Here is a 26,183-nt window from a genome sequence, read left to right as displayed (position 1 = left end):
AGACTAGATAATTTACAAAGAAAAGATCTTTACTTGCTTGTCTTACAATTCTAGAGCTTCAAGAACGTAACTCGTGCATTTGCTTGGTATCTGGTGGGCTTTATTTGCAGGTAGGAGATGTTCTAGAAAGTTCTCTTATTCTCTGTCTCTCTCTGACTCTCTCCCCCTGTATGTGTTTGTGTCTATGTATGTATATGTGTATCTCTCTCTCTCTCTCTCTGGCTTTCTGTGTCTTGCCTCTGCCTCTGCCTCTGTATGGATTGCTTGTTTTAGAAAGCCACTATTAAAATTATGGAGGACCACTTCCATGTTCTTCTTCAATCCTGATGACTTCTCATAGGCCCCATCTACAAATGCTATTAGTGGATGGCTTTGTGCAATCAATTTCTCCATGAGAGCTCTGGAGACACATCTCACAGCAGGCCTAAAGAAGATTGGACTGGATGGCTGGATGAACCTTGGGATATCAGTTTCTCCAGGAAATGGATGCTCCTGAAGTTTAATGGGGGCAGCCTCTTGGTTGTGATAGGGCAGTGGATATTTATTGATTGGTGATATTATTGATCTCTTGCCGTTCTCCTGGCAGCTGTGGTTGGGCACTGCACACAGGTTTGATGTTGGCTGTGGATATGGTGGCGGCTGTCTTGGTTGAGTGCCACGAATGACTGGCGGTGTGAGGCGTATCTGTATTTTGTGCTAGCTTGGCCAGTGTGGTGGTGGCATTCCTTGACTTACTGTCATGATCACCTCTTCTGCTGTGATCACCACCTCTAAAGATGTCCCCAGACTCAGCAGTGTGATGGAACCTGGTGTCAGGATGAGATGCCACTTAACAGGCTTGTAGAGAGCTAATAATACACATGAGCAAATGGAGATAAACAATAATCACACCCACATGTGGCAGCCTGTCCCTGATAGGACAAGATAGGAGTGGCTTCTCAGTTGCCCCATGATAGGTGACAGAATAAATACCATTTCACACTCAGCCCTTTCCTCTGACAAAGTGCAAATACCTCATACCTTTAAGCCACCTTCTTAGCCATGTTATTTTTTTCCTTTAAGATGGGGTTTCATGTAGCCCCAAATGTGCTGTGTAGCTGTAGATAAACTCTCAACTGCGGATCCTCCTGCATCTACCTTCCAGATGCTGGGTTTGTACACATGGGCCACAGTTGATCTATGTGGTACTGAAGATTGAAGGCCAGGTCTCCTGCAGGCTAGGCAGGCACTATGTCTCCATCTTCTGTGGTTTGGATCTTAGATGTTTACCAAATATTTCTGTGTTAAAGGCTGGCTCCTGTCTTGATACTGCTGGAAGGTGGTAGACCTTTCAAAAGCTGGGCTCTAGGGAGAGGTCTTTAGGGGTGATGTTGGGACTCCACGCTGTGAATCTATTTTCCTCTTGGGTTTGGCCACCAGGTAAGCATCTGCTCCCCCATCTGCTCCACTATGATATGCTATTTTATGACAGGACTAAAATCAACAGGGCTATCGGCCCCGTACTGCCAAAACTGAGCCCAAGGAGACCCCTTCTCTTGGTCTCTAGTCTTTGTTATAGTGACAGAAAGCTGACTGGTACACTTCCTTGAGAGGATTTTTGGAATCATCGCATCTTGCAATTAGATGGTGGTGTCTTTCTTAGGGCATGGAGAACAAGTCCCCCAGCAATCTTCTTATATAGGCTGTAAAACCAGGAGCCTGGCGATCAAGTGACCTGTCCAAGGTTCCATGAAGAAACCTGACAACACCCAGGTCCGTAGCTCTTTGGCTGAGATTTTTCTTGCCGTGCCTTGTGGGTGTAGACACTGAATGTTGGGAAGCACAAATGCAGCTCTGGTGCAGTCATGGTTCCTAGAGTGCAGGCTGTTTTGTGGGCTTTGCCTTGGTCCTTGCTTTCACACGCTTGTGGCCTTGGGCTTCACGTTGCAGGTGTGAATTCTCCTGTGGATGTGATGGGCTGCTGAGAAATGCTGCGTGGAGTGGATAGTCCTTTTGCTCCCTCTGCCTGCTTTCCTTCCGCTGTGCTGTGTTGTGGATCACAGGTCATGTGTCCCTATCAGCGAGGCAGGCAGAGCTGAGGGTGGGGCATATTGGGTCCCTATGCTACTGTGCTGAGGTGGGTCCCCCGGGGCAGGCCTTACCCATGGACAGAACCTGGCTCAGATGGAATGCCAGTGTCCTTAGTAAATGCTTAAATGCTTGATAGGAATGGGAACGATGAATAGAATCAGGGCAACGTGGTCTCCGATTGGATGGATGACATTCTAATTCCAGCTGTGCCACTTAGAGCTATGAGGGAGGCTGTGACTGAGTCATAGCACCCGAATTGCTTTTTAAATTAATCTTTAAACATTTTGTCTTAAAATTTTTATTACATGTATGTATGTATGTATGTATGTATGCATGCATGCATGCATGTACAGTGGAGGTCAGAGGACAACTTTCAGGAGCTGGCTATTTCCTTGATGTTGTGGGTCATGGGGCTTAAACTCAGGCAGTCATGCTTGGAAGCAGGCACCTCTGGACACCCACTGAGCTGTTTTACTGTCCTCTCTTGCCCTGCATTTTTTGAGACAAGCTCACATGTAGCTCAGGATGACCTTAGACTCAGTTTGTAGCCGAAGCTGAGGATGACCTTGAACTCGGTCCTCCTCTATCTCCCTAAGACTGGATTTAGAGGTACACACCACCATGCCCTGCTTACGTAGCGCTGGGGACCAAACCAAAGTTTGAGCACGACAGGCAAGCATTCTGCTAAGTGGGCTTCATCCCAAACTCCTCAAAGCCCAGAGTTTTTGTTTCTTCATGATGACCTGAAGATAACAGTGTACTATCTTTCCAGCTTATGGTGAGGATCTTATCACAAGAAAAAAAAAAAGAAAGAAAGAAGAGAAAAATTGAGGGATGTAGACATGATTCGTATTATGAGGACAAAGTGAAGAACACAAACTTGAGCTTTGAGCAGGTGGGTGCTAGACTCCATCGTTTGATTACTCTCAGTGGGGAGACCTTGATTCCTTCCTGGGACAGATAGCATGTTTCCAAGAACAAGAAAGCAAGCATTAAAGATCTTTTGCTTATTTCTCTTGTTCCTGTCAAAAGTGACTTAATGGAGGAAGGATGTGTTTTACATCACAGTAGATCATGATGGGGGAAGTCATGACAGACATGCATAAGTATAAGCTAGCTGGTCAGCCATTAGGAAGGAGAGGGGGTGGGGAAGTGCTGTCTGTTGTTTTTCTTCTTAAGCATTCCAGATACCCAGCTCATGAACTGGTGCCACCCACAGGAATCTTTCTCCCTCACTTAAGCCAGTCATGCCTGGAGGCTTGTCTTTAGTTGATTTTACATCCTATCGAGTTGACAATCCTTGTTACTCGACACAAGAGCCCTTTAGAAATCGTTGTCAGAGTGTTGCTTTTGTTGCAACGAGCCTGGAGAAAGAGTGAGGAAGAGATACTGACATCTCATAGCCGTAGGGCTGGAGTTAAGGGGTGGTGGTCACGTGGTTACGGCAGGGAGGAGGTCGACTAGTCATGGTGGGAGCAGTCAATCACTCATCCACTCAACAGTTTCTAAGTGTCCCTGGGGTGAGCAATGCTAGGAGACTCCTGCATGTTATCTCTCTGGCCCGGGATGGCTGCGCTCTGTCATCATAGTGAGGAATATGTTGGGTCCCAATTGCAATCACCAGTCAGTCTATGGCTCCCTCCAGTTGCTCAGATAGTTCAGATGAAAGAAAGGCCACAGTAGCTCTCTGGTCCCTTCCCTTGAGTTCTGTGGCTATGTGAAGCATCCTGTGGTCTTTGCCACCTATGTTCCTTCAAACTTAGACTCACACTAGTGAGGGTCAGTTGTCATGTGTGTGTGTTTGCTCATATATGTTGCTCATATGTAGAAGCTAAAGATCAACTCTAAGTGTGGTTCTAGAAGCTGTCCACTTAGGTTTTTTTTTTTTTTTTTTTTTGTTGTTGTTGTTTGCTTGTTTTGAGATAGGGTCTCTTATTGGCCTAGAACTTGCCAGATAGTCTAGGCTTGGCTAGCCCAGTGAATCTCAGGAGTGCTCCTGTTTCTACCCTGCCAGCAGAGAGGTTACAGTGTGTACCACCGTGTCTGCCTGCCTGTCTTCCTTTCTGTCCCTTTCTTTCTCTTATCTTCTCTCCTTCCCTCTCTCCTCCTCTTTCTTCCTTCCTTCCTTCCTTCCTTCCTTCCTTCCTTTCTTTCTTTCTTTCTTTCTTTCTTTCTTTCTTTCTTTCTTTCTTTCTTTCTTTCTTTCTTTCTTTCTTTCTTTCTTTCTTTCTCCCTCCCTCCCTCCCTCCCTCCCTTCCTTCCTTCCTTCCTTCCTTCCTTCTTCCTCCCCACTTCTTCCCTCCCTGTAACTGAACCCAGACCTTATGCATCCTATTAGATGCTCTGAAACTGAGCTCTGTGTCCCCAGCAGTTGTTTTGTTCTTCTGTGCAATTTTCTCTGGAATTTGTTACCCAAAGCCCTTTCCACACAGACACACATGTTCTTACACTCATTGCTTCTTCATTCCGCCCTCCTCCCCAAATGCATGGAACACCCAGCACTGCAGAGTTTCCTAAGCAGTGCAAGTTCCTCTGTGGTCACTGGAGGAACCTGCTTTCCTGAATGCTTTTTCTGCTGATTAGCCATTGAGAATCTCCTCTCCCGTCTTCTTCTTCTGGATCTTTCAATCACTGCTGTTTTCCAGCTGTGGATTACTCTGTTAAGATTAGCCAGTGGGAAGTTTTAATCCATGGGTTTTGCCTCAATTCCTTGACTGTGCAGAGAAAGATGAGTTGTGGGAGAAATAAATTTAGGATATACTTTAGGACTTGAAAGCAGCTCTTAGCTCCATAGTGTGGAAGGTAAGCATGAAAGGTAAATGATTGTGAATGACTCCACCCTTCTAGCAGCTGGGTAGCCAAGGCTGGCTGTGTCTGTGGCATCTCTGATTTTCTGCTGCAGGCCTGCTTAGCAGCAGTCATCCTTTCTGGTGTGGCTTCTTGCTGTCTTGAGATTCCTCCTAGAAGCAGGGTGTATGTAGCTTTTTCTTTTTCTTTTGTATGTATTTATGCAGGTGTATGTGCTTATGTGCATACATATGTGTATGTACATGTAGTATGGAGGTCAAAGGTCAGCCTTGGGTATAGTTCCTCAGGAATGTCCACCTTGTTTGTTGAGACAGTGACTCTCACTGAGACCTGGGGCTCTGAGGTCAGGCTAGGCTGGCTGGCCAGTGGAGCCTGGAATTTACCCATCTCTGCCTCTCCAGTGCTCGGATTACAAACAAGTGTGTGCTATCACACCCACCTTTATGTGTGTGTTCTGGGAATCAAATCAGGTCCTCACCCTTGTGAGGTAAATGATGCTGACTGCTGTCTCTATAACCTTAGCCTGTTTTTTTTTCCTCATAAACTGAGCCCTTTAACAATTTTAGGATAATCTGTCTTTCTGTCTGCCTATCTGTTTTGTATGTCAGTTTATCTAAAGCCAGAAGGTGATGCTTTGGTGTGCATTCTTTTTCCTCAGAAGGTATAATGTCTGCAGGATTGAAGCTAGACATCAGAAGGTATAATGTCTGCAGGATTGAAGCTACACAGAAACTTCTAGGCATTTACAGCTATAACCTCCTAAGGTTTTTGGTGTTTTTTTTTCCCCCCTCAGAATTTGCCAGGCTCTTTGTCTCAGTGTCCCAGATCCACGGACTCTGTGGCAAAAGCTTCCGTCCTCAGCCTTGGCCAAGCTTTCTGAGTAAAGAGAAACCCCACAGCCCCCTTTTGCCAGCATCTATTCTTTGTGGTTCTAGATGATCTGAAGAGGTTGCAGGGACTGGCACAGTGGGGTGTGAGGATGCTATGCTAAAGAGAAACATGGCTTCCGGTATCTGAGAGTCTGCTTCCCTGGACACCTGACTTTGGGAAGGGTCATTTAATCAGGGCACATCTTGCTGATTAAGTCCTGATTGACACAAGAGGAGAACTGACTGGCCTCAAGTCACGTGACGGACAGCTCCTCAGGCAAGATTTGAATTTAGATCTGTCTGAAGAAATTTCCAGAAGGCCATGTTCGGCTCCCAGAAGACTGAGATGGGGCTATGCATCTCCTCCAGGGTGTGTCCTGTACACCCCACTCCTCATTGGCTTGGTTTTGTAGTGTCCTTGGAGGGACCTTCCAGGGACTCTGTGGAGGACCCTTGGTTCTGCTACTGTTGCATGCTCAGAACTTTATCTTTGACCTGGGCTTGCCCTGGAGCCAGAGCTGGAAGGTGTGTTCATCTCACTCTGTAGGGGAGTGAGCTGGGTCTGGACACTGACTGGGGATGTGCTTGCCAAATCCCCTCTGTTGAGGAAACAAATGTGCGTAGTAGCCATTTTATGGCTCAGGAAGACATTTTGTTACTGTTGTGTTATTTCTATCCTGGCAAATGAAGCAGATCATTTCCTTGTGTATCTCTGTGCACATGTGTGCACATGTCTGTACATGTGTGTGCATGCACACAGGTAGCTGTGCTCATGAACATAGGCTGTGGAAGCACAGCCTTGGCTGCTGGCCATTGCTGCTTCCCATATTTGTATTTCGAGACAGAATTCTGAATTTATTTTTTAATTTTAATTTTTTAAAATTTTATTTTGTATTTTGAGTTCATTGGCTTGGAAACTCATCTACTAGAACGGACTGGCTGGCTAGCGCCATCTACCCAGCAGTGTGCACCTCCAGGGCTGGTGGTTTTGTGTGGGTTCTGGGAATTGAATTCAGGTCTTGTTGTGTCTAAGACAAGAACTGTACTGACAGAGTCTTCTTCCAGGCAAAGAAAGTAATTTGTAGCATTGGAGATGTAAGTGAAGAAAATAATAATAAAAAAACTAAAATAAATAAAAAAAAGAAAGTAATTTGTAACACATCTAGAGAACAGAAATTTCCAGCTACCGTGCACACCAACTATGGCAACAGCAGCAGAGACAAAACCCTAAGTACAGTCTTCCCTGAGGATTCCGGCAAGCAAAATGTTGCAGGCATTGGAACTGGGCACATGCACCATTGACTATAGCTTAGGTGTCCGTCAACAAAGGATTCTGGGAAATTCAATCATATATCCAGAAAGGCAGAGGAGTCTGGACAGTTTCCTTAATTGGCTAAACATGTACAGGACTACCATGGCTGTCCCTGTCTTTTGCGTGGCCTGGTGTTGAGCTGGCCACTTACCACAAATGAGTATAACAGATCAGTTTTGAGAATTAATTTGACTGGGCGGTGGTGGCATATGGCTTTAATCTCAGCACTCAGGAGGCAGAGGCACTCAGGAGTTCAAGGCCAGCCTGGGCTACGGAGAGTTCCAGGATAGTCAGGGCTACACAGAGAAACCTTGTCTTGAAAAACCAGTATAAATATATAATATATAAAATATAACATACAATATATTAATATAAAATATTATATATTAATTATATCAATCACACAACACACACACACACACACACACACACACACACACACACACTGACAAGTCTTTAATCTGCTTATACCCATCCCACCATCCCCTCTTATCCTTCTACCCGTATGGACTCATTCCCTCCCCGACCCAAGTCTCCAGTTCACATTTCTGTGTGTGTGTGGGTGTGTGTTCTCCCCACGGGACTTGAGGAGAGTTACCCACATGGGCGGAGTGTGCCACTATCCTCTAGAGCACGAGGAGAGAAATCATCAGGAGTTACACCATTTCCTGTCCCCCACCAGTCCTCAGGTGCCGTGAGTTCCGTTTTATGGTCTGGGCCCCGGGAGCCCCTTCCCCATCTATGATTAAACCATGGTGGCCCTGTCTGCATAGCTCTTTGCAAGCAGCTATAGCTGCTCTGAGTTCCTGAATGCCATGATCACGTCTCCAGCTTAGGTCAGTGTTTGATGGCCCCAACTGCACTGCTTGGCACGTACGGTTTTTTTCCCACCGTCTCTTCCACAGTGTTCACCGAACCTTGAAGAGGGTGATTTGCGTGAGCATCCAGACTAAGGCCGAATGCTCAGCAGTCATTGTTCCCAACCCTGTGCCCGGCATGAATCTGTCCATTAGCCACCATTTGTTGCAAATGAAGCTTTTTTGATCAGGCTGAGGGCAATACCCTAGCTTATGAGTATAAACATAAATCCGTAAGTATTTAGGGGGCTAGGACAGGTAAGTTTGGAGGCCAGGAACATTACCCTCAAATGAGGCATTTTATTTTATTCTATTTTAAAGATCCTTTCTCTAAAGAAGGTTTTTTTTTTTTCCTTTTCATATCACAATGTATTATAAATGTTACTCTACACTTTATTGAACGCAGTGGCTTTTTCTCAGGGATCCTTAACTTTGAAGAATCATTATTATTGTGCATAAATGAGTCACCGTGTTTTATATTCTCAATAATTGGAAAACACTGGGAGAAAAGCAATAGGAAAATGTGAAATGGGAACATTCACTGTTAAGAAAGGGCTGCCGGCCTGATAGGCAGTTACTCACTGTTTTTGTTTAGGATATGTTTTGAAATCTGTTTCTCTAATGATTTGTGTGGAAGGTGACCTTTTCTTGTGACAGGAACTTCTTAGCAGTGAGAAGCGGTTAAAACTGTATCTGTTGTTGAGTTAACACCCAGAGGTACCAGGAGCCAAGCAGTTTAGTATTCCGGTTTGATTCCAAATTTGCCTGCGATTCATCGTGAGTAAGCTTCCGATACGAGCAGCTAAGCTGGTAGGTGTTCCAGTCTTAGTCTTTTGGAATCCAGTTCGACCTCTCGGGTTCTGGACTCACATCCTCTTGGAACAAGTTTCAGAGATGATCCACCTACTCAAGGGCTCAGGTCCACATGCACAGGGCCTGAGCCCTTGCATAAATGGTACATTTAGTATCTTCATTGCTCTCTCCAACTTGAAATTCTTTATGTGTGTGGTATGTGAACATGTGTATGTATACATGCATACATAGGTGCATATGTAGGTCAGAGGTCAACACAGGGTATCTTTCTACTCCCACTCCCACTTTTCTTTTTCTAAACTTGGCATTCACAGATCAATCAGCAGGACCACCTAGCTGATGAACCCCAGGGATCCTCCTCTGTTTTGCCTCCCCAGTGCTGGGATTACAAGCATGAGTCTCCCTGCCCAGCTTTTTATTTGGATGCTAGGGATTTGAACTCATGCAGCAAATGCTTCACCAACTGAGCCATCGTTCCAGCTGTTCCAGCTTTAAATTCTTAATATATTCTTGAACATGAGCCCCCATTTGTGTTTTGCCTTGTACCTCCCAAATAGTGAAGTGTAGGGCCTCATTGCATAGAGTATGAGAGTATGTATGTGACAGCTACATCCACATCTGCTGAAGTAATGGAATGTGAGGGTGAGATGCAGACTCAGTAAAGTGTCATCAGAGGACTGGGGACATGGCTTGGTCAATGAAGTGCTCAGTAGGCAGGCATCAGGACTGGAGTTCAAGTCTCAGAACTCATAGTTAAAAAATGCTAGTTGTTGTGGTGTGGGCTTTGAATTCCAGAACCAGGAAGATGGAGACAGGTGGCCAGCTAGCCTGGGCTAATTGGCAAGCTATAGGCCAATGAGAAATTGTCTCAAAAAATAATGGGTATGACTTCTGAGGACTAGCACTCTAGGGACTGACTTCTAACCTCTATGCACATGAACATCTGCATACAAATGTATACCTTCCCTTAAGGAAATGTACCCCGCTCATGGTATTTGTTATTTGGTGAGCATCCAGGTAGGACTCTCTTGTTTCTTCAGGTCTGAACCTAGCAGAGAGATGAGAGCAGTCTTCTTTCAGCTTCCAGTTAAGGGATTGATGATTTTAAATGGCAGAGTGGAGGTTTCCAGTGCTTCAAGGAACCTGTCACACACAGCTTAGTTTATAGAACAAGTATTTAGTTTGACAACAGAAAGGAGGCCAAAGAAAGTCCTTTCATGAAGCAGATGACATAATGTCACTTCTGCTTTTCATTTAATCGTGGCCCTTATGAAATAGAGTGATATTCTGGGGAGACAGGCAGATGCTGCCCAGTCAGTATATACTTAAGAACATCTCTGAACTAATTTAAGGCTCACGTGCTTGGTACTGATAAAATTAGCCAGCTGGTCACTTCTCCATCTCACTGGGGTTAACACGAATAGTTTGAAGTTGAGAAGAAGGCAGAAGTGTTTGCCTGTAGCCAAGGCATTCTATAAACCTCTTCCATTTTGATTTGGTTGAAAGCTTTCCTCTCCCCTTTATACTTGGAAATAAAAATGAAGGTGAAAATGAAAAGAAGAGGAGGCTGTGCGTTCACAATCATAGCAAAAGAAGGTCACTTTTGTATACACTAAGCTCTGACAATAGCCCTGCACCTTATAAAGGCTTGGAACTAAGCAGCCCCCTTCGTAGTATGTCCACAGCAGGGCAGCGGGGTGCGTCTGAGAATGCCTCAGAGAGATTATCTTGGGTACTGCCCCTTAAGAAAATGGAAGTTAGAAAGGCATCGCCCTACATTATTGAACCTGTACTGTATGATGTTCCTCTGGCAACCAGACTTCGCAGGGGATTGCCTCCTATGGTCCCTGCTTCACTCGAGCAGATGTAAGGGCATTTTGGAGTTTCTCAGCTTGAGGATGTTCAATCTGGAGAGAGACTTGTTAACAGCTTGTTCTTTGATCATCTTGAGAGGACAGAGGTCTGTACAGCCAGAGACTTTCAGGAGGGCCACACAAGTTGGGCACCTATTGGGTTCAGAGTTCCTAGAGGACTCTGTGGAGTTTCATTGGGATTTCAGATGCTAATCTTCCTTTGTAGGTGTGCATACATGTATATCTGTGAGGTGTGTGTGTGTAAACATATGTATGTGTTATTAAACGCGTTCTCACGCCCGGCCAGGAAGAACACAGCAAACCAGAATCTTCTGCGGCAAAACTTTATTGCTTACATCTTCAGGAGCAAGAGTGTAAGAAGCAAGAGAGCGAGAAAACGAAACCCCGTCCCTATTAAGGAGAATTATCCTTCGCCTAGGACGTGTCACTCCCTGATTGGCTGCAGCCCATCGGCCGAGTTGACGTCACGGGGAAGGCAGAGCACATGGAGTGGAGAACCACCCTCGGCACATGCGCAGATTATTTGTTTACCACTTAGAACACAGCTGTCAGCGCCATCTTGTAACGGCGAATGTGGGCGCGGCTCCCAACATCTCCCCCTTTCCTTTTAATAAGAGCAAATAGGCCACCCATATTAATGAGAGTGGAGATAGAGGTCAAATCCCCAGTGTGTAGGTAAAGGAGCCATGTACAGGATTAGCTCTTAGGCTCACAGGCTTTTACCCAGAGCAACCCTGACCTGCTCCCGTGTCGTTTTGCCTGGAGAGAAGGACACTTGGACACTCAACCTTCTTGAAAGATGACATGTCTCCCTAGAATAGGCTCATATATGCCGCAGAGCCTTTCTACTGCAGTGCTTAGCCGTGCAACTCTCTCGGGCTGCTGAAGCACACTCACTCTATCCCGTGCAACGAGACTAGCCTCATGGGATATAAGAGCTGAGTGGCCAGCGACCTATTGCCTAAGCATAGATATATCAGGGGAAGCTCCATGTTCTAGTCCTGCAAGCGCCTGGGCAATAACCACCTTGTCTCTCCTAGTTTGGGCCTTAAGCTTACAGACCAATCAAAGAAGCAACACTAATCCACAGCAAAGTGTATCTCCAAATAATATCAATCCCACCCATTCTTTAAAGAAGGAAAATGCTGAGGAGATCCAATTGGGTAATCCTTTGGTCAGGGACAGGTCCAAGCGCGTGGAATTGACCTGAAGTCTCAATTCCCGAAGGATCTGTTCAAATTCAGCCGTCCAATTCTGTAACATATACTGAAAAAGACTTTTTGACAAATTAGCTGTCCTAGTAAATTTCTCATACTGAATGGAAATAACACACAATCCCGGAAACTTTTGTTCACATCCCAGCTGAGTTATTTGTCATAATACATCTAGTTGTATCTGGACAAGATCTATGAGTTGATTAACCAGCATGAGACCTCTCTGTATCTTGACATTAGCTGAGGCCTGTTTATCTATGACTGTAGTCACTGAGGCTGACAAAGTGTTAATGGTGTCAGTCGTCTGGACCTGTCCAGACAGAGCCAAGGCTGTCTGAATCAAGGCTAAACCCAGTTCCTAGTTAGTGGTAAAAAAGCAGGAGAATACTTGAGCATTATACATCACCGTCATTGGGAGTGGAAATGTCGACATTATCCCCCAACGCTGCTCTCTTTTTATTATTGACGCCCTGGACATCACCAAGACGAGGGACATTAGTATTCCCTTGGTCAGTCTGGATTTTTCGGGTGAGTCTTTCTGGTATCCAAAATGGGTTGTCTTCATTCTGTGGGAAAACACAGATAGCTCCCCTGGATCTTATCAAAATAGGATCCGGGCCATACCATTTATTATCAAGGACATTTTTCCATTTAACCATCTCATTGGGCCTATCTGGCTCTGTACAATGACGTTCAGCCGCAGTATGGCCATGAGCATCAATATTTAAAAAATTGAGTGTAAAGAGTGCCAAAGACACAGACACTCTTGGTGCTCGGGGTAAAATCTCTTCAATTCCCCTCTTCTGTTTTATAAGATAGGCTTTGAGGGTGCGATGCGCACGCTCAACAATACCCTGTCCTTGAGGGTTGTATGGAAGTCCAGTCAGGTGGGTTACGTCCATCTGACGGCAGAACTGCTGAAATTTTTGAGATGTATAAGCTGGTCCATTATCAGTCTTAAGGAGTTTGGGTTTCCCCCAAGCACTCCATGCCTCAAGACAATGTTGAATCACATGTGAGGCTTTTTCTCCGGTTAACGGAGAAGCAAACATGATGCCAGAACATGTGTCAATGGACACATGGAGATATTGAAGTTTTCCAAAGGAAGAAACATGTGTAACATCCATTTGCCAGACCTGTAGAGGTCGAATACCGCGTGGGTTAATTCCCACATGAGGAACTGGCAAGAACTCACAGCAGCTTTGACATTGAGTAACAATGTCACGGGCTTCTTTTCTTGTCAAGGAGAAACGACTGCGTAATGTTTCAGCCGTCACATGAAAATTGTTATGAAAATTTCTTGCAGCCTCTACCGGGGATGATAGGGCAGCAGCCATCACTTTAGTGGCCTTATCTGCCAAATCATTTCCCAGAGCCATGGGGCCAGGTAGGCCTGAATGGGCTCTAACATGAGTAATATAAACAGGAGATCTTCTAGATAACAAAACTAATTGTATCTGCTGAAAAATATTGGCAACTCTACTGGAAGGCTTAATCACTCCAGCCACTTCTAAAAGATTTACTGCATTAACCACATAACAGGAATCTGACACAATATTAAGGGGTTCTAAAAAGGTTTTTAAAACTTCTAAGACCACTAAACATTCTACCACTTGAGGTGAATTTTCATTATATTGTTTGGATACCACTTTACCATTAGCCACATAGGCACCTATGCCAGTTTTTGATCCATCAGTATATACCACAATCCCATTTTTAAGTGGGTTTCTTACTGTTATTTGTGGAAACACAACAGATTGATTTTGGGCAAACTGTAAGATTGGATGCTTTGGATAATGGTTATCTATTTTTCCTGAAAAGGAGGTAACTAAAACTGCCCAATCATTAGATGTGGCTGCCAAGGTTTGAACCTGTGCAGCGGTATAAGGTACAATTAAAAGATATGGACTTTGCCCAAAGTGGGTGATTGCTGCTTTTAGACCTTTAAGGGCAAGCTGTGCAATTGCATCAGGATACCAATCTATTATTTTAGCTGGGGATACGTTTGGATGGATCCATAACAATGGCCCATTCTGCCACAAAACTGCAGTTGGCAATTGTGCTGTCTTAAAGACACACAAACTGAAAGGCTGCGAATCCTCAATACGTTGTAATTGTGCATTCTGTAAGGCTTTTTCCACCTTTTGTAAGGCCTGGTTAGCAGCTAGAGTAAGAGTCCTAGGGGAGGAGATATGAGGATCTCCTTCTAAAATACCAAACAAAGGCCTTAACTCAGCGGAAGGAATCTTTAAAAAAGGTCTGAGCCAATTAATATCTCCCAACAGCTTTTGAAAATCATTTAAGGTATGGAGGTGATCTCTTCTTATCTCTACCTTTTGGGGCACAATCTTATCTGGGGACACCACAGAGCCCAAGAATTGTCCTGTATCAGAAATTTGGACCTTTTCTGTGGCTATCTGTAAACCCCACTGACTTAAAGTTTTAAGTAGAAAAGGATATGCCTTTTGTAGCATGGTAAGGTCTTTATGGCACAGGAGGATGTCATCCATGTAAAGGAGCAAAATTAAAGAGGGGAATTGTTCCCTCACTGGCAAAAGAGCTTCTTGCACATAAAGTTGGCACATTGTAGGACTATTGGACATTCCCTGTGGTAAGACCTTCCATTGATACCTCTTATCAGGTTCCATGTGATTAATAGAGGGGATGGTAAAGGCAAATCTGGGCCTATCCCTTGGACACAAAGGTATAGAAAAGAAACAATCTTTAATATCTATAATAATTAAATTCCAGCCACGTGGTAAGGCGGAAAGTACAGGGAGACCCCTCTGTACTGGGCCAAATAAGTTCATTTGCTCATTAATGGCTCTGAGGTCATGGAGCAGTCTCCACTTTCCTGACTTTTTCTTAATTACAAAAATTGGAGTATTCCAAGGTGAGGTAGATGGCTCAATATGGCCTAGTTTTAATTGTTCCTCTACCAGTTGAATCACAGCTTCCAGTTTTTCAGAGGATAGGGGCCATTGAGGAACCCACACTGGATTCCCCGTTTTCCATGGTATGGGCCGTGCTGCCCCAATGGCCACTAAGGAAAAACCCAGACCCTGTCTGTCTTGGTTTCCATTAGGTGAGATGGGCTCTATCCTTCCCTGTTCTTGATGTCCTAACCCTTTTCCTTCTTTATAACCCATCTTTGCCATGATATTTTTTGCTTTAGCTGAATACCCTCCCGATGGGGCGTTTTCATTGGACAAAATAAGGCCCAAATGCTGCATAATATCCCTTCCCCAGAGGTTAACCGGGAGTGGGAGCACATAAGGTATGAATTTCCCTTGCTGTCCTTCAGAGGATTCCCACGTCAAGGCAACGGAGCTTATAGTGGGACATGATTGATATCCTAGGCCCTGTAATGAATGAGATGACTCTGTGGTGGGCCATGCTTTGGGCCACCAATGTGTAGAAATTATACTTTTATCTGCTCCGGTATCAAGGATGCCTTCAAACTCTTTTCCGTTGATCTTAAGGCGGAGCTTAGGTCTATCATTTAAAGATACAACCAAATAGGCAGAATCATTTCCTGAGGAGCCCATTTTCTTTATCTCAGGTCCTGCAGATTTCTCCCTGGTATTATCAGGGAGGAGCAGCAGCTGAGCTATCCTATCTCCTTTACTAATAGAAAAAACGCCCTTAGGGCTTGAGCACAGGACCTGTATTTCAGGGGAATGTTGACAATCCATAACTCCAGGGTGGACTACTAAGCCCTGCAAGGTGAGTGAACCCCGGCCGAGAATAAGGCCCATGGTTCCCGGGGGCAAGGATGGTATAGGCTCCACCGGCACCGGCTGAATACTCATTTGAGGCATTAGTAGGAAGTCGGAGGCGGCACGCAGGTCCACCCTTGTGGGTCTTCCTGGGTCGCCTCTCTGACTGCTTCCTGGGTCCTGACAAACCGGTTCCCATATCTTTGAGGGCCCTGGGACCGAGGGCCCGATGACCCGTTTTTTGGCACATCAGTTGATTGACTATCAGGTGGGGGAAGGATTCTGCCCTTTATATCCCTCACAGAGCGACACTGGTCGGCTCTATGATAACCCTTGCCACACTTAGAGCAAAGAGTGAGAGTCCCTCCCTGTTTATCTGGAGCTCTGCAATCTTTCTTAAAATGCCCAGGCTTTCCGCAGTTAAAACATGTCCTCTGATTATTTCTGCCCATGGAGCGGTTTTGGGATTGAAGGATGGCAGCCGCTAAACCTGCATTGCTGAGAGGTCCCCCAAGCTCTCGACAGACCCTGAGCCAGTCTTGTAAGCCTTTGTTCTTTCTTGGGGCTATGGCCGCTCGGCACTCCTTTGTGGCTTGCTCATAGATTAGCTGTTCTACCAGAGGCGCGGCTTGCTCTGAATCTCCAAAAATACGCTCTGCTGCCTCTGTCATTCTGGCCACAAAATCTGAGAAGGATTCCTGAGGTCCCTGGATTATCTTTGTTAACTGCCCAGTGGTTTCACCTGCTCGGGAGAGCGCCTTCCAGGCCCTAATAGCCGTGGAAGAAATCTGGGCATAAGCTCCCCAATGGTAGTTTGTTTGATCAGCAGAATAAGCTCCCTGACCCGTTAACAAGTCAAAAGTCCAATCTCTCTGCTCTGGAGTCAAAGCAGCTGCGTTTGCTCGGGCCTGCGCTTGTGCAGTTTCATGCCAAAGAGCTCTCCATTCCATATATTTGCCCATACTAGGGAGAGCGGCTTTTACAACCGTTTGCCAGTCGGCAGGAGTTAGTGCCATGCCGGCAAGCCTGTCTAACTGCACCAAGGTAAAATTAGCATTGGTTCCATATTTACGGACCGACTCGGCAAGCTCTTTAATCTGTAAGTATTCTACCGGAGCGTGGACACGCCCACCCTCGGCTCCTTCAAAGACTGGAAATGCCTGTTGTATTTTCCTTTGTTCCTCTCTGGGAATGAATGAGTCTGCGCACTGCCTCTCTGCGCATTGTCTCTCTGCGCAGGGCTGACGCACTACGCAGGGCGGGGGCTCCGCATAGGGCGGACCTTGAAGCCGACTGCCCTGAGGCCAATCAGCAAACTGGCCTTCGCCAGCCGCTTTTGGCTTCCTTAACTGATTAGCTAGCACTTTACCTGGCTGGTACCCTTTTTTCTCATAATGAGCTGCTTCTTCCTCCCAGTCTGTTTCTTCAGAGGAGAATTCATCATCTGATTCAGAGCTACCAAGAGCTGGCTCCCCGAGCCCATCCAGCGATGAGCACAGGCTCCTTTTCCTAGAGACCTCCGCTAATTGATCTTTCTTCTTTTCCCTTTTTCCTCTTTTTCTTCTAATCTCTCTCCAGGTATTCCTACCTAACCTTAACTTTTCCTCGGGTTCAAGACCCTTGGAAAGGCCTGTATACTTATTTTGTGTACCATATTTCCTCTTTGTTCCTACTCTCTCTCCCCACTTTACTTCTGATAGCTTGTCCTGAATTTCCTCTAGAATCCTCCCTGCCTTAACCACTTGATAACATGTGAAAAGGAACAAAAGGGCTTCTAACACTAGAAAAAATTCAAGGCCAAACATTTTCCACTTTACTTCTGATAGACTGTCTTGAATTTCCTTAGAAAGTTCAAGGCCAGGCTTACCTCGTAAAGCTGTACTCACTGGTACTCTCGTTCCCCAGCTGAAAAGTTCTGAATTCATGCAGTTGAATCCTTCTTAACAGTCTGCTTTACGGGAACCTTTATTACCGCGACCCGCAGTTCTGGTTCTGGAATGAGGGATCTTCCTTGTGCCGGTGATGGTAAACTCTCGTCCCGAGTTTTTTCTCGTCCCGGAATTTCTCGTCCCGGAATTCGGCACCAATTGTTATTAAACGCGTTCTCACGCCCGGCCAGGAAGAACACAGCAAACCAGAATCTTCTGCGGCAAAACTTTATTGCTTACATCTTCAGGAGCAAGAGTGTAAGAAGCAAGAGAGCGAGAAAACGAAACCCCGTCCCTATTAAGGAGAATTATCCTTCGCCTAGGACGTGTCACTCCCTGATTGGCTGCAGCCCATCGGCCGAGTTGACGTCACGGGGAAGGCAGAGCACATGGAGTGGAGAACCACCCTCGGCACATGCGCAGATTATTTGTTTACCACTTAGAACACAGCTGTCAGCGCCATCTTGTAACGGCGAATGTGGGCGCGGCTCCCAACATGTATGTGCATATTTGAAACTATGTATAGGGTCAGCCTTAGTTTTTGTTTCTCAGGAGCTGTCCAACTTGTGTTTAGGCTTGGCTGGCCGGCCAGCAAGCTTCAGAGTTCTACATTTTTCTCCACCATCCCAGTGCTAGGTTATAGGCATGTCCCACCATGTCCTCCTTTTTATGTAGCTGCTGGTGGCTGGACTCAGGTCCAGCAAGCCCTTTACTGCCTGAGCCACCTTCCAAGGAGCTGAACTTCTTTAGGAGATAGAAACTCACAGAGGAGATCCTTTGTCAGAGTGAAATACCCTTTATCTTTCGTCTCTTTCCAGTCTACTGCTGTATTTATAGCCCAATCAGGGATGGAGCATGGTGAACCATCTCAAGCTGTTGGGAGAATGAAATAAGCCAACAAACATGAAGTTCTTAGGGTGACACCTGCTCCAGCTTTAATGCTCTACCCATGCCATCCCGTGCTGTCAGCAGCATGACACGGCGTGGGCATTGTTTGATGTGCCTAATGATTGTGTTGTCATTGTTCTTGGCTCTGGGCTCCAGAGGGCTGCTTTTCTTCCTGGAGACCAAGAACAGGAGGAGCCCTTTATCTGCTAAATTATCATGGGGTTGATTTTTTTTTTAATTTTTATTACTGCTCCATAATTTTCAGTTGTTGATTAGTGATCTCTGGTGGCTGACACGTGAGAGCCCTGTGTGATATGAATCTGTCTTTGCATACAGTAGACATTTTATGCTGGCTTTATTGATGTTGTCTGTTAATGAGTTCTCAGCCCAGTGAAACTCAACACCAGAGACTTGCAGGAGGTGGCTGGGCTGTGATTGCAGAGTGAGTATCTGGGTCTTCTTATAAGAACTTCTATGAAGTAGACAATGTCTGTGCCCCCGACTTCACCTCTGCTTGCCAGGATGATGCTAATCCTTAGACAGGAGCATCTCTGAATGCATTGAATTTTTAGGGCTGAGAATATATGCTGTCTTAAACGTACTTGCAAGCCTTTCTAAGAAAACAACTTGCACTTCTCTGGATTGATGGCACAGGTAGAGTTTTCCAAAGGGCAGGTGTGGCATTGGAAGTGGCTCCAGGTCCTTTGGTTGCCTGATCAGTTTCCTGTCTAGGTAATTAGGTAGTTCCAGACGTGCTAATTAGCTGGTACCAGGACCTTGTATCGTTGGCAGATTGATGACTCTGGCAGTGCCGTTGATGGACTCATTTTTTAGGTTGTGGGTGTGGCCCTTTAGGTGGCATGGAAATCTAAAGTAAAACTTTGGGGATCTGGCTTAGTTGGTAGAGTGTTTGCCTAGAATTGAGGCAAACACTAGAGACCCTGATTTTGATTCCAATTACCATGTGAATTGGGGGCGGGGGGAGAGCAGAACTACATAGACAGTTGGAGGTCCTGTTTTGAAAAACAAGACCAAACAAAACCAAATATATATATTTTAAACAGGAAAAAAACTTGAGTTTTGAATACTGTCACCATGTTTTGACACCTGGTGTTTTCCTACACCAGTGGATCCTCCTGTCCCACACACATCAGTCGAGTGTCAACTTGTTTCTAATGGCAACTCATCATGGTTTTGTAGGACTCCAGTGGTAGGCGCAGTCCCACAAGGCTGCCCCAACTTCTGGGCAAGTTCGAGGCACCAGGTTGTGTTTGTGCTTGAGTGATGGCTGCTAAGTGGAGGGTTTCTACAGCCCCTTCCCTGCCTTGAGAATCTGCTGTGGTGACTACTGGAATTAAGGAAGTACTTGCTTACATCCCCCCACCCCCACCCCCGTTTATTTTGAAGGCGGTGCCAAGGGATGTCGATGAGCAGATACTCAAAGTGAAGACAGAAGTGTCTGGTTGCAGAAGCCTCGGTTCCCGTGAATTTAGGGTAGAAGGTCCGGCAGTCACACAGATGTGCATACTAACTAACCCAGGATCAACCTAAATCTCATTGTTTCTGTTTTTTTTTTTTTTTTTTTTTTTTTTTTTTTTATGAAGAGTTGTTTGTTATTCAGGACCTCTCCCACCCTCCAACTTCGTGGGAAGGGCTGAGTGGGCCAACCCTCTCAGTACCCATTTCTCCTTGTAACCAACAGCATTGAGAAGCGATTCAGGAGCCCCCAGCCTCCATCAGTCCTCTCAGTAGCAGACCAAAGGACACGACCACCATTCTCTTTATTAAGATAAAAATTATGCAAATAGCAAACCTCTTATCTCTGTCACTCTGGACGTCATGACAGGCTTTGGAGCCTTATGCCAGGAATTGGGGACAGTCACCAAATATGTATTTATCATTATACCACACTCTTGGTTAGTTGGCTTTTTCCCTGTGCTATTCCATAAAGGAAAAGGGGGACGTATTGCATCAGGTAATAGTTGGAATGGATCAGTGGAAACCGTGTTTTAGAATGCATGCTAAGTCCTTGGCTATATGTTCTTCCCAGCTTGTGTTATTTAAATCCTATAATAACAGTGGTGCGTGCTTCGGGGACTCAGAGAATAACTCCCTCCAAATATGGCATCTTGGCAGGCTGAGCCAGTGATGTAAAGGGAACACTCTGGAAGTCCTCTTCCCTGTCTTAAGACTGGCACGAACACAGAACTGCAGACTGCCCTGCTCCGACTCTCTTTATCTCAAGAAGGAAGGCCGGCTCATTCAAACTCCAGAGACTACCCTGGCTTCATGTGTTTATTTACAAGGCCCCAGGATCATCCATACCTACCTCTCTCCTCTCTCTGTAAGAAAGTGTGTGTGTGTGTGCGTGTGCGTGTGCGTGTGCGTGTGCGTGTGTGTGTGTGTGTGTGTGTGTGTATAAATTGGTGCGCATGTCAGCAGGCAGGTCACCGCCTCTGAATTTTTCTTCTGTGTTATGGTTTTCTCTTCTTGCATGCTTATAAGTTTGGAAGCCTTTTTCTCCATGCGTATGAACCTGACATCTCTGAAGATAGCTTGCACGAGCTTGTGAGGAGGAAACACTTAGAAAGGAAGTACAGCTAGTTGTCTGTTTACTGTGATACTCTGCCGTATTAGAACTAAAACTCCCTAATATTATTGAGAAGGGCTACTTAATTTGTTTTTACTACAGTGCTGAAGCTAGAACCCAGAGCTTTGTGTATGCGAGTAAAGCTTTCTATCACTGTATAGCAAGGCCTAGGAAGATTCTTGACCATAAGAGACTGAAAACTCGAAGCCTAAATGGGCAGAGCCGTTTCTTTTAGGATCTAGTTAAAGCATTGTTCATGGGCCCCTTCTGTGTTCCACACTCACCATGAATAAGCCATCCTTTAATCTCTAAAGCACCCCTGGGGGACCTAGCCAGTGAAGAGGTGATCTCCAGTCGCATGCCTCTTCTTTTATGGTCTAGCCAGTGTTCTCCTTACTTTTCTAAACGTGTCCCAGTGAACAAGATGCTACTTTTGAGTTATGCACTCAGGGAATCAAGCTACATAATCCAGGTTCCAAGATACAGCTTTTTGTCTGAAGTGTTTCATTTGCCTAAATAATCAAATCAGGTAACAATCAAATCCCTCTTTGTTTTAGGATTTACAGAGTTAGCTACTATTAGAATAGCTCTCTATCTATCTATCTATCTATCTATCTATCTCATCATGAAGAGCCTTTTGTGGTAAAACTAATTTTGGCGAGTAGCAGAATGAGACCTCACAGAACATCCAGGCAAGGAGAACGGATACAGAATCTCAGGACACGCCCAGAATGAAGTGTTTCCTTCCAGCTGTGAGACGAATGGCTGGCGGTGTAGGGAAATGCCGGGATGGCGTTAGCATGATGCTCAGTGCTGGGATTTATGAGTGGATGCAGATTTCACCAGGCCCAGGCATGGGCTTTTATTAAATAAGTCCATTTTAATTCTACCCAAACTTTAGCAAGTGCTTGATTTTTTTTTTTCTTTTAACCATGTCATTTTTTTTTTTTCTATCTGACAGGCATAACAAATGTTAAAGTTCTGTCAGAGAAATAAACATTGTGCATTGGGAAATAGAAATGCTCTGGATGGTTTATGAATACATACACACTGAAATAGTCTTCTAAAGCCTTTAAAACAAGTTGATTTGAGGATTCAGGGTTGGGTTTGACAGTATATACCTTTAATCCTAGCACTGGGAGCCAGAGAGGCTGGGGGACCTCTGAGTTGGAAGCCAGTCTGGTTCAGGCCAGACAGGAATAGATGGTAAGACCCTGTTTCTAAAAACACACCAAGCAAGCAAGCAACCAACCAACCAAGCATATATAATCTGGAGCTGAGGGGATGGCTCCGAAGTTCATAACTTCCTAGGCAAGTGTGAGGTGTGAGGAAGTTCATGACTTCCTAGGCAAGTGTGAGGTGTGAGGATTGGAGTTGGGATCCCCAGAAATGCAGGTAAATGTCTAGTGCTATGATAATGGTTCTGCCTGTCGTTCCAGCCTAGGGAGAACATCCACTGAGCAAACCAGCAAGCGTGGCTGCCTGTATTGGTAAGCTTAGTGTTTGAGTGCTCTTGCCTTAAGGCAAGAACTAGGAATGATGATTTTGGACAACTTCCGGCCTTCATACGCATACTTGTGTACACGAAACCACACATGTGCACCCATATCCATGTGGATCTATACATGTGCAAAAAAGCCCTCAAGGCATACAATGCATTGCATACATACATAAACTGCTAGCAAATTACTTGTAGAGCAAACCTCATTATTCATGGCAAAAAATGCTTCCCTCTAAGATCAGGGATAAGGCAAGAATGTCTGCTTTTGCCACTCTGTTCAACAGTGTAGGGGAGATTCTAATCATGGTCGTTAGACAGAGGAAGTAGAAAACACCCAAGCTCTAAGAGAAGGAGGAGAAAGGTCTCAATTTGCAGCTACTGGCCTAGCCTCAGGTTCAGTGAGAGACCCTGACTCAAGGGAGTAAGATGAAGATGATATCAAAGAATGTGTGGGAAGAAGATGGCGGCCTGACAGGGGTGTCACTGCTTGTAATCTTAATGTTGGGGAAGCGGAGACGAGATCCTTGCGGTGTGTTTTCCAGCCAGGGTAGACAAACTGCTTAACTCCAGGCTAATGAAAAACCTTGTGGAGGAGGTTGGCAGCCCTTCTGAGAATGATACTCGAGGTTGTCTTTTGGTCTCCACATGCACCCATAGACATATTCATGTGCACTCCCCATGTGAGCATGTAAGACACATACATACACTCGTACATTCATAGGAAAAAGAAAGGAATCTTCATGCTGTTTATGGTAGCTGAATGTTGGAAACAGGAAAGTTATGAACCACGGTGCAACAATCTATCAGGACTCTCGTCAGTTTTCAACTGTGATGCAGAATAAGGCCGTGGGTAATTGGTAATACTGCTTTCTTCTCTTTTTCTTTTTTTTGAAGGTACTTTTGTTTATTAGCTTGTTGTCATCTTGGTTTGTTTGTTTCTTTTTTTAAAAAAGATTTACTTGTTTATTATATGTAAATACACTGTAGCTAGCTTTAGACACACCAGAAGAGGGCATCAGATCCCATTATAGATGGTTGTGAGCCACCATGTGGTTGCTGGGACTTGAACTCAGGACCTCCAGAAGAGCAGTCAGTGCTCTTACCCACTGAACCATCTCTCCAGCCCTGGTGATACTGCTTAATGTGACAAAGAATATAGGAGATCAGATTGATGCTGATTTTGTGAAAGAACATTTGTGTAGGGAGAAGACAGAAGGCTTACACGTGAATGATATTAACACTCCTCATCCCAAGCAGCTGACACAGAAGACGACTTCAACTCTCTCCTTGCTATGCTGTGCATTCTCAATTTTCTGGGATAATCAGATATTAACTAAGATTTTGACTTCATTTTCACATATTTTATTTTATGTTTATTATTAGTCTCGGGGGTAGTGACATCATCCATGCTTCAAGACACACACAAAAGCATGTGCATTACACATCTCCATATCTACTATGCAGTAGCTGTATTCCCTCTTGCCTGGTGAAACTCAACACATGTAAGCACATATATTATATACTTAAATATCGAATAAATAATAGCTCCCCCATTTTGAGATGGGAGTCTTGCTTTGTAGCCTAAGCTGGCCTTGAACTCTTACCCTAAAGCTCCAGAATTTTTGGATAAACAGGCATTTCCCACTCTACTCTGCTTTCTCCTCTACTGGAATGTAAATCCTGAAATAGTTTATTCACTAATAAAATTAATGGGGCTGGGGTGTTGTCGGCTCAGTGACTAAGGTGCTTGCTGCACACAATGAGGGCCTGATTTGATTCCCCAAGACCCAGTGTGAAAAGTTGGTGTACACACATGCCTGCAATCCTAGTTCTAGGAGGCAAAGATTCTGGGGGCTGACTGATAAGCCAGCCTAGCCTAAACAGTGAGAGCCAGATTCTGCAAGAGGTCTTGTCTCAAAAAGATAAATAGACGGAGAAGTGGTTGACTAAAAAAGAAGTATCCAGACATTAGCCTTTGGCCTCCACACACCCATGCATATGGGAGTAACCTACCTCCCCATATATGCATATACCTGAATAGCACACAGATAGGCACACAGACACATAGACACACACACACACACACACACACACACACACAAATATACAGACATAGATTTTACACACACACACAAACACACACACACACACACACACACACACACACACACAGATTTATTTAGTTCATAGCTATAGAAGCTGAAATTATAAGTGGCACCATGCTGGCAAGGGTCCTCTTAGCCACATCACCTCAAGGCAGATGTCACTGCAGTGGCAGGAAGTGGAGAGGGAAGGATGCTCAGAGGAGGTGGGCAGAACCAGGAGAGAGCAGTCTCGGGACCTCCAAGGAATTCTCACCTCTTAAAGACGTCATGCCTAGCCATAGGCATTAATTCATTTTGGGGAAAACATTTAAAATTCACATGTTGAATTATGAGCGCCATTTCAGCAGGCTCCTAGATTTCCGTTAATGATTTATTTATTTATCTGGGTCATGGCACACACGTGAAGGTCAGAGTGGACTTTGAAGTTCTTTCTTAACACACCTTTCTTTATATGGGGATCAGACTCAGGTCTACAGGCATGTGTGGGGCGAGCACCTTACCCTGAGGCATCTTACGCACACACTCTTACGTTACCATGCTGAGGACCCGGCTCCCAGCACATAATCCTTCAGAGGATGCACTGTGTCTGCTCCAAGACTTACTCAGCAAGACTTTGGGACAAGAGCACTAAGTCCTTGCTAGTAGAATTTTCCTGGAGTCATCTTTGAAACTTACAAGGTTCCTTACTTTCAGCTTTCCTCCCTAGACTTAAAGTTTTAGATCCTACGGCTGCAAACAGCAGTGTCAAGTGAACCTGGCTGGAAGCAGGGAGAAAAGAACCCCTGGCCTCTGCTGGCGTGCCTGCCTCTTTCTTCACTAGGAAACATTTTTTAAAGTGTGCCTGTTTATCCTCACTGTTGGGGGCCGTTGAGAGGCACAGGGAGAATTACCTCTTTGGCGATTGGAAAGGTTAAAAGCCAAAGCAAAAACCCTCCCATCTAGCATGCCTTTTAAATTAATAAATTGCTAAAAAATGCTTAGTTGGGAGGCCCCACAGACAGCTAGCTCTGTGATTGCCTCAGGATAGAGGTGCTGATAATTTCCAGATAAACTGTGTGGCGGTGTCCACGTTTGTCTGTGACGCTAAGAAAACACCGTACTGTTTTGGAAGTCATGAGATGCGGGCATGGATGTGATTCACCACGTCTGGTGCTGTTTCTGAGAAGCCAGTGGGTAGAGGAACCTGTTCCATGAGCCTTGGATGAAGGTAAAGCTTCTGATTTTAATTTCCAAGTGCGTTGCCATTAAATATGCAGGCACGCAAGCTGTCCTTGTAAATCGTGTTACCTAAGGACTGCACTCCAGGGTGTGTCCTTCCTGTCTGGTGGGGTGATCTGCAAAAGGACACAAAATGGGCGGTCTGTGGGACCTCATTAGCATCTGCTAGAGAAAGGGCTAATTATGCAGGTTTTCAGGGATCTCTGCCAGCTCCAGATTGGAACATTCTGCACGCTAGGATGGCGGAGTTTGTGTCTTGGTCCTGCTTAAATTTCAGATGGAGCTGGATAAAGGGTTCCAGAAACAGGTTGGTGGTGACCCATATGGCTCATGCTATACCAGCCCTGGGCTGTACTGAGATCTAAGCTAACATCTCTTCTCACTGCTCTGGGGAGACGCTCCCTGGGATATCAGGGA

At 45.2% G+C, this 26,183-nt stretch overlaps 1 protein-coding gene across 6 annotated transcripts in view; it reads left to right on the top strand.

The window, feature by feature from the left end:
- Camk1d (calcium/calmodulin-dependent protein kinase ID) overlaps positions 1–26,183 on the top strand; it is a 421,404-nt gene that overhangs the window by 12,874 nt on the left and 382,347 nt on the right. Inside the window, exon 1 of one of the 6 annotated variants that reach the window (NM_001290376.1) lies at positions 25,941–26,073. The exons of the other annotated variants lie outside the window; for them this stretch is intronic. Coding sequence (NP_001277305.1) covers positions 26,006–26,073 — 68 coding nt within the window. The 5' untranslated portion in view covers positions 25,941–26,005. Of the gene's footprint in view, positions 1–25,940; positions 26,074–26,183 lie in introns of those variants that run through there. 6 annotated transcript variants of the gene reach the window in all.

The sequence above is a fragment of the Mus musculus genome, chromosome 2 (genome assembly GCF_000001635.26).
Source record: "Mus musculus strain C57BL/6J chromosome 2, GRCm38.p6 C57BL/6J".
In the NCBI taxonomy this organism is placed as follows: Eukaryota; Metazoa; Chordata; class Mammalia; order Rodentia; family Muridae; genus Mus; species Mus musculus.
Note: the sequence above shows the minus strand (reverse complement) of the source record. Positions and strands in the feature narration are given on the sequence as shown.